Source organism: Monodelphis domestica, chromosome 7 (assembly GCF_027887165.1).
Source record: "Monodelphis domestica isolate mMonDom1 chromosome 7, mMonDom1.pri, whole genome shotgun sequence".
NCBI classification, from domain to species: Eukaryota; Metazoa; Chordata; class Mammalia; order Didelphimorphia; family Didelphidae; genus Monodelphis; species Monodelphis domestica.
Window position 1 is genome coordinate 238,508,694 of NC_077233.1, and position 12,633 is coordinate 238,521,326.

Genomic DNA, 12,633 nt, shown 5'->3' on the forward strand with positions numbered 1-12,633 from the left:
CCCTCTTTCTAGGACCTCAGTTTGCCTAATGGTGGAACTCCTGCAGGCACTTCCAGTCCAGCTTCTTCTTCTTCGCTTCTCAATAGACTTCAGCTAGATGATGATCTGGATGGTGAGACCAGAGACCTATTTGTCACCGTTGAAGATCCCAAGAAACATGTCTGTACAATGGAGACCTATATCACATATAGGGTCACTACAAAGGTAGGCCTTAGTAATTTAATCATGGATAGGAAAAAATCCTGTGGAAAATGGTGGCTCTTCTTACGCAGAAAGCCACATATTACAAAGTTAAACTTTTTTTTTTTACAGAGTTAATGTAATCTTTATTTGATTAGTGTAGTTTAACATGGAATAAAGGACTCTCTATTCCATTAAAAAAGAATAACCAGTGTGATGAAGTATGAGGAATGCTGGATATGAAGTTAAAAGATCGGTAGGGTTCAAAATGTTGGCCCTGCCACTTGCTACCTAATTTGGGACAAGTCCTGAAATCTTCTTGGACATCAGTTTCTTCGCCTATAAATAAGAATATTGGACTGAATGACCTCTAATGTCCCTTCTATGATCTATAATTTCCTTAAAGTGTTGTCTTAGAGTAAAACAAAATAACGAGGAGGTTTTGTATCTCTAAAAGAATATTTTATTGATATTTCTTTGTTTCGTTTGATGGGATTCATTTTCTAGTAGCCCAGAGGAAGGCTGGGCTGGGCTGAGGTAGGGGAGAAGTCATTGAGAAATGACAGGGATATTTTTCATATCCCTGTCATTTTCCAAGGACTTCCATAGTGGGGAGAAACATTAGAAAAGAGTAAATACAGTCAAACAAAATAAATAAATGTCTTAGTCATATTTGAGAACATTTGCCTCATTTTGTACCATTTTGTACTCATTTTGGGCCATCTTTACTGAGTCTCAGTGCTCTGAAATTAGAATTCATCACTGCATTAATCAGAGTTTTGAAAATCTTTCAATGTTGTTTTCCTTTTCATTATTGTGCTCATGATGAATATTAACCTCCTGGTTCTGCTTACTTTGCTAAGCATTCATTTCCACAAAGGAAGAGTTTGGAATGAAAATATTTTTGAAATGTTTGGAATGAAATAGTTTAGAAAAAACTTTTTTTCAGAGCATAGTACTTCATCCTTAAAGACAGCCAGCAGGCCATAGTGGGAAAATCACCGGCATCAAAGCCAAAGCCCTTGGGTTCTGGGTCCAAATATGCCATTATCTTGCTATGTGTCCCTGGACAAGACTTTATCTGTGCCTCGATCCCCCTCAAGAAGAGTTCAGAAGCTAGACTAAACCTGTAGCGTCCTTTCCAGATCTTATGCTTGTGGGTTTATGCTTATGTCTTTATGCTTACAACTAATGTTAATTTCTCTGCTGTATGTGAAATTTACTTACTTTTGTTGTTCAGTCGTTTCAGACCTGTCTGACTCTTTCTGATCCCGTCTGGGGCCAAGGTATTGGAATGATTTGCCATTTCCTTCTCTAGCTCATTTTATAGATGAGGAAATGGAGACAAAGATGGTTAAATGACTTGACCAGGGTCACACAGCTCAACTAGTAAGTATGTAGGGCTGGATTTGGACCCGGTCTTCCTGACTCCAGGCTAGCACTCTATCCACAGTTCTTCAAGTCACTGATTACAGTTTGTTAGCCAGTAACTGAGAGGCAGAGTGGAGTAATGGATAAGGAATCAGCCTGGGAACGAGGAAGTCGGTCCTCTGATACCTACTGACTGTGTGGTCATGGGCAAACACTCTCAACTTTCTAGGTGACTCTCAATGATTTTAAGTTGAAGAGGCGCTAATGACCTCCATTAGTAGAGGGAATTCTCTCACCTGGGAGTTTCCCACAGGGTGTAATCACAGGAAGAGTCTCTATCCCTATCTTTAACTTATTTACTTAAATGAAGCCTTTTTTAACCTCATGCATTGCTGTGGTCAAATAAATGGGTCACCTTGTGGCTAACCCTGTGGCTATTGTACATTCTGACTTTCAGCAAGTCTGGTCCTCATCCAGGATCATTTTCGCTTAGGGTAAGGCCTGGCAGAGCCTGTACTCTGAGAGCAGAGCCTGCATTCACTCAAGGTCCTCTGTGTCCTATGATAAACCACCAGAGTAACATAACGTAGGTTATGTTGGCAAGAAATCTTTGTAAAGAGTAGACAAGTTTTTTTGCTGTATTTGATGAAATGTAAAACCTCTTTCCTTCATAGATTGTCACTTTGTGCTATAAACACTTTGAATAAGGTGGTATGGTATAAGATCAGTCTTACCTTGCTGATACAATAAAGTTTCCTTGCCGTGATTTTTTTACTTCCTCCCGATTCTTCTGCCCTGTGATTTACCTCTGAAAATGCATATTCCTTCTCATTTTATTTTTACTCAGTCACATAAATGTGTACCACTTTTTTTTTCCACTTCTTTCTCCTTCTGCAGAGGAAGGTGGTGCCATTTTGTAAAACAGCAAATGGTGATTGGTAAAAGCTCTCTCCTGTGTTCTGTTTAGTCTTCTTTCCTTGTTTCCTGCCCGAGATGCTGGACATCTTCATTTTGAAGTCATCTCTACTACCTCAGAATCAACCTGCATAAAGACAGACTGAATTTCTATCTTGATGTTTGCATCACTTTCCTTTTTCCTAACATTCTCCATCACTCTTTTCCTTTCCCTTAGTTGTTTCTTCCTTCATTCTGTTTCTTGAATCCATTCTTTCCTTTTTATTCTCTCAGTTTGGGGCCTTGGCTTTTGCTTGACCTTTTATGATAGGCAGCTAATGAGTCTCTCTGTCTCCAACCTTTTTTTTTTTCCCAGAGTAACTTTTCAAAAAATATTTTTTCAATCTCATTAGTTCTTTGCTCAAAAATGCATCTCCATAGAATCACACCTGGACTCCTTAGTCTAGCTTCAAGAGTTCCTATAATGCATTCCCCCTTTTTTATAGTCATTATTTCCAGGAACCCCTTTATGTTATAAAGCTTATTTACCCAATGCACTTTTTTTTAATGCATTTTTGCCCCTGGACTTTGGCTATAGCATTCATCTTTCCATATCTGGATTCTACTTTGTGACAAGGAAATCACTTTAAAAGACTGATATATATTAATTTTAAGGTCTCCAAGGAATTCAGCTATGTAATTCCTAAATGAAAACTCAAGTCAGCAGTCAACCTTTTATGGAGTTTTTAATTACAAACAGGAGGAAGAAAAGTATGAGAGAGAGAGAGAGAGAGAGAGAGAGAGAGAGAGAGAGAGAGAGAGAGAGAGAGAGAGAGAGAGAGAGAGAGAGAGAGAGAGAGAGAGAGAGAAGGGAATAGGGCTTAAATACCCCCTCTGTTTAGGCTGGGACAAAAGGCCCAAGCCCTTAGATAGCTGAGGCAAAGAAAAGAGATCAGTCCCTATCACTCACGTGACCAAAATGGAGAAACAGTCTCAGGGGCCTCCACCTCCAGCTTCCTTCAGAGCAAACTTCTCAGAGCACCACCTCTCAGAGCAAAAACTCTCCAACCACCTTCAGTCCTCAGACCCTGCTATCTTTAAGGAAACCATCCAAGTTCCCTCCCCTCAGTTCTCACATCTACCAATCACTGTCCATGTCTTCCCTGTGCCAATGGTGGCTCTAGCTTAACCCAGGACTGCCCAGAGGTCTGTGGCTTTGCACATGTCTGTTGAAGGTCATATTCTCAAATAATTAAATCTTGATCCTTTGCTGCAGCCCTTCCTAAATCCTGTTTCCCTGAGTAGGGTGGAGATTGGAAATTCCAAGACCTGGTTCTGTCATTCCAAGTATCTCTATTGTATCAATTCTAAAATCAATCATGACTCAAAGAACTTCCTGTTCTATGCTTAAGCATAGGTCAAAGCCCTTTCCATTGTTCAGCAACAGGTTTCTGTCCTAAAGTAATCTCAGGTAGGGAGGAGAAAGACCCTCCCATGCCAAAGGGGGGTTCACATTCCAATAGACTATCAGTAGGAAAATTTTCAAGTATGAAACCTTCCAATGGTGAAATTTCCAACATTTTTAAGTCTAAGAAATTTTAAGGTTTACAACTTCAAAGCCCAGCTTAAATCTCATCACTTGTTTAAATCCTTCCTCTATTAATTCCAATGATACTCATTGTCTGTGCAACTTATTTTAATTTATATCATATGCTACCTGTACTGTGTTCATTATCCTCTCTCTGTTGATGCATCTTGCTTTTCTAGCTAGATTGTAAATTTCTTGATGGATGGGAACTGTCTTATTGTTCGTCAATAAGCATTTATCTGTGCTAAGCAGGCTCTAGGGATACAAAAAAAATGCAAAAAACCCCAGCCCCAGACCTCAAGGAATTAATATTCTAATAAAGGAGACAACATATAGATAATTATGTGCATATATGATGTATGCTGAGTAAATGGAAAGATAATCACTGCTAGAAGGAAGTAAGAGACCTGGTGGAAGGAGTACAGGAGTGCCTTCTGCAGAAGATGTAATTTGAATTGATTCTTGAAGGAAGCTAGGGAAGCTAGGAAGCAGAAAGCAGAAATCAGAGCTCTTCAAGCATGGGAGACAGACAGTGCAAAATCAGTCAGGAGATAATGAAATATTTATGCACATAACAGCTAGTAAGTCAGAGTAGCTGTGGAGAATGGGGGTGAGGAAAGAAGGGCTGTAAAATATGAGAAAATTGGAAAGTAGGAATGAGCTAGTCAATGAACGATTTTAAAAGTCAAATGGAGGACTTTCTGTTTGATCCTTCAGGTTATAGGAAGCCATTGGAGTAAACTAAATAGGGGATGGCATAGGGATCACCTATGCTTTAGCGAAATCATTTTGGCAGCGATGCAAAGGATGAATTTTGAGGCAAAGAAAGACGAGAGGCGCAGAGACTAATTAGAAGGCTTTCTCCTGGACTTAATAATTTGAGAGAGATCTCTATCAGGGAGTGACTGTATAAATGGAGAGAAAAAAAATATATATAGAGAGAGATATTACAGAGGTAGAAATGACAAGACATGACAACAGATTTGATATGTACAATAATTGAGAGTAAAGTTTTGAGAATTATACTGAGCTTTCATTCTTGGTGGCTAAGATAATAATGGTGCCCATTGTGGGGAAAGATGATGAGTCCTGTGCTGGCCATGCTGAGTTAGAGATGCCTATAGGAGATTCAGGTCTAAACTTATTCTTCACATACCTGAGGGTCTTATACTTAGCATAATTTACTAAGAATTCTAGGGATTCTCTTGAATAGGGATCTTAAGAATGATGTAAAAGCAAGATTATAACTGGGCATACATAAGTTCTTTATTTCAGTGGTTAAGGTAACTTACCTGTGAAGAGAGATCAGAATCAACAAGTTTGGAATTTTTCATAACTGATTTGACACCTTCCTCTTCCTCCCACCTCAGCCGTGCATGTGTGTGCACGCACACACACACACACACACACACACACACACACACACTCTCTACTTTAAAGTAGCTTAATTTAACTTATCTAATCTCAATAATACAATAATACAAAACAAACCCAAAGGACTCATGATAAAAAATGGCATCTGTTTCCACAGAAAGAACTGAAAAAACGGACCAAAGCAAACCTTTTTCACTTTAATTTTTTTTGTTTGAGTTTTTTTCCACAAAAGGATTAATATAGAAAAATGTTTTACATAATTACACATATAAAATCTATAACAGATCGCTTACTGTCTAAACAAGAGGAGAAGGGGAAGGGAGGGAAGGAGATAATTTGAGACTCAAAATTCTTTTTAAAATGTTGGAAACTTTTTACATGTAATTGGGGAAAGAAATTTTTTAAAGTGACTCAATTTAAAGGATAATCTGAAGATGGAAGTAGGATTAGCATGCTATAATATATTATAACCAATGCTTGTCTTTGAGTGTTTCCTTTGTAACTGAACCCAAAGAAGTATGGGAAGAGTTTACTCAGTGCATCTTTTGACAGTCAAAAGACTCTCACTGAAACTTCCCCCACCTTGCCTTGTTATATAAAACTAGGAATTTCAGGCTGTTCAGTGTGAGTAGAATATTGTTGGTTCATAATCATGAGCTATTATTGTTTGGAAGAGGAGATTCCGGTTATGCCAGGAAAAAAGAAAGCAGGGGGGTAAATGAGCACTCTCACAAGTAGAGATTATCTCAGGTGTTAGGAGACTGCCAGCTTATTAACCATCCTTGGCAATATTATAATTTTCATTTGGCACTCTGTGAACCTGCTAACTCTTTGTAATGAGAACTATTACAAATATGCAACTTCTGCCTTTAACCAAAACATACCACAGTAGGGGCATAATCAGACCTTCTGAATTCAAAAGTAGTCTGTGCCTTACAAAATCTACCCCCCCCCCAACAAAAATATGGCATAGAACTTATTTATTTTTAAACTGAAAATTTTTTTTGTTATAAACTGTATATGGAAAAAGAAAATTGGACATAAAACTATAGATTACTATTGTGTTCAGCTTGCATTTTAAAGAAAGAATTTAATAGAGCGAACAATTAAATTCAAAAACTGGCCTCTATCTTTGCCTCCTGAAACTTCTGTTCTCTTTGGGTATTTAAAAAAGATGTCTGGATGTTTTTTTTTTTTAATCTTTTTTGGGGGGGTATTCTTCTTGTTAGTCCTTCTCCCTCCCAAATTCTTATTCTCCTACCACACCAATGAAAATAAAACAAACTTTCCTTTGTAACAAGTGAAAAGAAGAGAAAAACAAATCCATTCCTGGCCATGTTCAAAAATATACATTTCAGTTTGCCCACAAGTCCCTTGCCTGTTTTTCAGATTATCATGGGTAATAAACATGCTTTTTCCCAAGACCTCTGGACAAGTCATTTTAATTAGAGATTTTAGGTCTTTCAAAATGGTTTTTCTTTTTAATGTTTTAATTATTGTATAAAATGTTTTCCTGGTTCTGCTTATGTCACTCTGTATTAATTCATATGTCTTCCCAATTTTATCTAAATCCATAATTTATTTTCCATTTGAATTAGTTTATTTAGTCAATTTAGAACATTATTCCTTGGTTACAATAATCACATTATTTCCCTCCCTCCCATGCACCCACCCTTCCCATAGCCTACATGCAATTTCATTGGGTATTACTTGTGTCCTTGATCAGAACCTATTTCCATGTTGTTGATGTTTGTACCAGGATGTTCATTTAGAGTCAACATCCCCAGCCATATCCCTTCGACCCATGTAATCAAGCAGTTGTTTTCCTCCTGTGTTTTTACTCCCACAGTGTTTCCTCTGAATGTGGAGAGTGTTTTTTATCGTAGATTCCTCCAAGTTGTCTCTGTGTACAATGTTCTCCTGGTTCTGCTCCTCTCACTCTGCATCAATTCCTGGAGATCGTTCCAGTCTCCAAGGAATTCCTCCACTTTATTATTCCTTTGAGCACAATAGTATTCCATCACCAATAAATCCATAATTTTTTGTTGTTTCTTACAGTCATAAAATTTTATTACTCCCATATGATTTAGCTGCTTTCCAATTAATTTCCAGTTCTTTTCCTCATGAAAAAAATGTTCCTATGAATATTTTTGTTCATATGCGTTCTTTATCTGTTCAAAGTATTTGCTCATTAATGATAATGCTAGGTCAAAGAGTGGGTGTAAACACATACAATTCTTTCTGCATCAGTTCATACATGTCTTCTCAGGTTTCTCTGAAACTGTCCCTTTCATCATTTCTTATGACACAGTTGTATTCTATTACATCATATCTCTTTATTTGTTCAGGCATTCTTGCATTCCCAACCTGTTCAACATCCCCTTAGTTTTTACTATTTTGCCACCACAAAAAGAGATACTATGAATATTTTTGTATATATGGGCCTTTCCCTTCATTCTTTGACCTCTTAAGGTATAGACCTGGTAGTCATATTGCAAACTCAAAGTATATACTGTTTAGTAACATTTTAGGCATAGATCCAGATTGCTTTCCAAAATGAATAGACCCATTAATAGTTTCAACCAACAGTGCAAATGCCCGTTTTCTCACAGCCACTACAATTTTTGTCATTTCTCTTTTATTTCAACTTTGACGATCTGAGGGGGATAAGGTAGAATCTTAGAGTGCTTTAATTTCCATTTATCTAATAGTGATTAGGATAACTTTTTCATATGGCTATTGATAGATTGGATTTCTTCTTCTGAAAAGGATTGTTAATATCCTTTGGCCACTTATTAATTGAGGAATTTCTCTTATTTAAATTTGAATCAGTTCCTTATGTAGCTTAGAATTAATACCCTTTTTAGAGAAACTTGCTGCAAATATCTTTTTCCTTGGTTACATGGTTTCCTTCTAATTTTAGCTTCACTGATTTTATACAAAAATTTTTTAATGTTATAAAATCAAAAACCTTGATTTCATCTTTTATCATCTCATCTGTCCCATTTGATCAAGAACTATTCCTTAAACTATAGATCTGAAAGGTAATTTCCTCCTTTTCCCTCTAATTTGTCTGTGATGTGACCATTTGATTTCTAAATAATATATTCATTTGGAGTCCATTAGCTTTTGTAAATGGATATTTACTGAAAAATTTTAGCAAGGGGCAGATAGGTTGCACAATGGATAGATGGAGGTCCTGGATTCAAATTTGGCCTCACACACCTTCCTAGCCACGTGACCCAGGGCAAGTTATTTAACCTCTTACTACTGTTCTGCCTTGGAATTGATACTTAGTATTGATTCTTTTCTTTTTTTCTTTACGGGTATGAGCTTCTTTTTTTTCATGCCTATTACATTTATTTTATTTTTTACATTTAAATACAATCTTAATAATCATTTTCTGACATTTTACAATTGTGAGAGTTAAAATTAATATACAATAACTCAAGTATTATATTTATAAGATTTATTAAAATAAAGACTAGAGTTAAAAGGGAGCTAACTTAAGCTGAGGTCTCAATAAAGAAGAGAGAGAGGAGTCCCAGAAAGTTATATAAAAATTACATAAAGACCACATAAACAAAGGAAAAGGATGCTGGGAAATTCCAAAGGAATTCTGGGGAATATAATCCTGGGGTTCAAGATTTTCCAACTATACACAATCCATGTTTAGTATTGATTCTAAGACAAAAGGAAAGTGTTTTTTTTTTTAAAGAAAAGATATGCCAAGAACAAAAGTACAAACATTTCCCCCCAACTTTCTACCTTTCTACCACCTTTGCCTCTAGGGAAAATGGATTCAGATTTAAATTTATTGCTACAAAGCATCTACTTCCACCATGTTCTCTTCCACATATGGTATAGGCATTGTATAAGTCACTTGTTACAGGACAAAGCATTCTGCATCAATCCACCACTGGACTAGGTGCAGGTGGGTTGCTTCTTAGAGTATCTTAGGTTTATGTAGTTAGTCTGCCCTTAAACTGTGACGTGGGCTCTAGTCCCTAGACTTCTGGCATTTTCGTTTTCTAAAGTTCTGAAGCTTCCAAGGATGCTTTTGCAGCCCATATTCCTTTACTTAAGAGTAGGAAGGCACAGAAGCAACAGCTCATGAACCTCTCTCTTGTAATAAAGAAGGGAGGGAGAAGAGAGAGACAGGATCTGGAAAAGAGAAGAGAAGAAAGGGCAGGTGAGACAGAGAAAAAATGATAGATAATTTTGACCAGGTTGTGACTTTTCGTAACTATGCTCATTTTCAATATCAGTAGCCAATCAAGAGTGACTTAGAAAGCAGTCAAAGAGAATACTTGTTGTGTCTATTCTATTACACATTGTTTATTATACACCAGGGAAGCAAGCACACCAAACAGCAGTGTGGGACGATGCATCCTGCAGAGCATTCTGTGCACTCTCCTAAATTTTGGGCTCTCTTTAGCTAGCCCTTATTGTGTATATATAATTTGTCATCAAGCATCTCTCCTAGTTGTTTTTCTCCTTTCCTCTTGTAGGATGAAAGCTTCTTGAGAGCAGGCACCATTTCATTTTTTTAGCCTTTGTATCTCCAAGAGCCTAGGAGAACATCTGGCTCGCAGTAGACAGTAAAAGTTTGTGGAATTGAATCATATCTTTTTCTGGAATAAGTACCCTTCATGATTCCATCAGAGAATGTAGAAATAGAGTTTTTATTTTATTTTATTTTTAATTTTTATTTTAATAAATTTCCACCCAAGTTTTCCAAAGTTATATGATCCATATTGGCTTCTTTTCTTCTTCCCTCCATCCTCCTGGTGCTGGCAAGCAATTCAATCTGGGTTACACATGCATTATCATGCAAAACATATTTCCATATTATTCATTTTTATAAGTGAATAATCTTAGAGAACTAAGACCCCCCCCCAAATATATCCAGATAAACAAGTGATAAGTCATATGTTTTCATCTGCATTTTTACTCCAACAGTTCTTTCTCTGGAGGTGAATAGCATTCAAAATAGAATTTTTTAAAAGAAAAGAAGTGTTGCTAACACAGATGGTTTGGGGAAAGCTGCTTGGCTAGCACTAAGTGGCAAACATTTCCAGTTTAGTGGAAATGATTATTTTTACCACAGGTCAAAGTTCCAAAGAAGGAACCTGGAAGCTCCTCTTAGAGGCTTAAACCAAAGAGTTTTCTCTTCATGTGAGGACATGTGGTCTACAGTAAAGACACATGGGATTGAGTCATACTTGACTTTGAACTCTGGTATGATCTTGGGCAAATGACTTCATATAGAGCTCCTAGTTATAGAGCTGGAAGAAACTCCAGAGGTCGTATGATCACAGAAATTACTTCACAGACCACCAAGTCCAACCACCAATGTAGAAATTGGGAGCCAGAGAGGTTTAAATGGTTAGCCCAAGCCACACAGGTAGGGGATCAAAGGCTTTCTCATTCCACATCCTTATCTTTCTACTTTATTATGTTACCTCCCCATAGTTTCCAGATCCACAAAAACAATGGGGTAAACTACTGGCCCTAAACCTATTTTGTGTCATGGAACCCTTCGGCAGTTTGGCATAGCCAAAGGACCCCACCTCAGTATGTTTTTTGTTTTTATTTTTAAATCTTTACCTTCTGGCTTAAAATCTTTGCTAAGTATTGGTTCTAAGGCAGAAGAGTGGTAAAGGTTAGGCAATTGGAGTTAAGTGGCTTGTTTGAAGCTAGACTGAAACTCAGGACCTTCCATCTCTGGGTCTGACTCTCCATCCACTGAGCCACCTAGTTGCCCCAGTTTTATAAATGTTAATTCTTAAATATTACAATAAATAGTGGTAGTGTGGGAAGCCTGAACTTTGTGTTCCCAATCTTGGAGTTTTGCAAAATCTCAGATCCATTGGGCAGGTCTTAGAGGTCTAAGGCCTTGCCAAAAGATATGCATATGTGGTGGAAGGTTCACATCAGCCTTCCTCTGCATGCAGCTCCTACCACACCAGAAGATATACAATAAATATTGCACTTTACTTTGAAAAAGACCGAAAGTTTATCTGTGGAATTGAGTATCAGAAGGGGTACGGCTTGTTATTGCAGAGTGGTGCAGTTTTCTGCATTCTAGCTATTTCTTGGGGTAGAAATCTCAAGCAAAATTCTTGTTATGCTCAAAATGTTCCCTAACATATCAATCATGTCAGAACAAATTTGCATTTTTGAAACAAGTCATATGGAAGAACTGACTGGGAAAGGGAATCTAGAATTGATTTCCTAGGCTTCATTGAGGATTTTGATGTGTTAAACACCTTACAGGAATGATCAAATTAGTACAATAGTAGGAATGTTACCATAAAAATATTTTTTGAGCAACTACAAGTGTGAAGTACTAAGAGAGATATGAGAATAGGTAAAAAAAAATGGTTCTTGCTCTCTAGAACCTTCTAGGCTTATGGGAGGACTAAATTGTACAAAGCAAAAAGTATGAAAATGTTTAAAAGGTATCACACACAAAGGGACACCAGGTACAGAGTGGCAAGCACTCTGTGCCAGGCACTTTGCTGAGTATTTTACAAATCTATTACCTCCTTTGATCTTTACAGCCACCCTGTGAGTTGAGTTATTCTGATCCCCATTTTACAGTTGAAGAACCTGAGGCAGATAGTTACTTGCCCAAGGTCCTACAGCTAGTACGTATCTGAGTCTCTGCTTGTGAATTCAGGTCTTCCTGACTCCAGTCCCAGCACTCTCTCCATGAGGTATCATGGAAGGAGACATAGACGTGGTAGCATTTGAATCAGACCTTGAAGACTGGCTAGGATTTCAACTAGTTATACTATTTGGGGGAGAGTATGTGGAAATTCCAGACCTAGAAAATGGCCTGAACAATGGCCATGCAGAAAAATTAAAGTGTGCTTTGGAAAAGGGTTGATAGACTGTCTTTTCTGACTCATTATTTGAATACTTTAATGATAGGAACTTTTCAGTGAGGCAGAAATTATTTTCAAAAACTAGAAACTTAGGATATAAGAGAATTTCTCATTCTCTTTAATTCTCATGGTGGGGATTAGGTCATTTGGATTAAAAGGGAAATGTTTTTTTTTTTTTTTAAGAGAACGACTGTTGGGATGGGTAGGTAAGTACAATGGAGAGTATCAGACCTGGAGTCAGGTGGATCTGGATTCATATCTGGCCTCAGATGCTTCCTAAGCTGCATGATTCCAGCAAATCACTTAATCCCATTTGCCCAGCCTTGGTCCTTC

General features: G+C 37.4%; 1 protein-coding gene across 1 annotated transcript in view; it reads left to right on the forward strand.

Moving 5' to 3' along the window:
* SNX30 (sorting nexin family member 30) overlaps positions 1–12,633 on the forward strand; it is a 180,815-nt gene that overhangs the window by 76,895 nt on the left and 91,287 nt on the right. Inside the window, exon 2 of the mRNA XM_001375914.4 lies at positions 13–204. Within this exon, the coding sequence (XP_001375951.1) occupies positions 13–204 (192 nt within the window). The remainder of the gene's footprint in view (positions 1–12; positions 205–12,633) is intronic.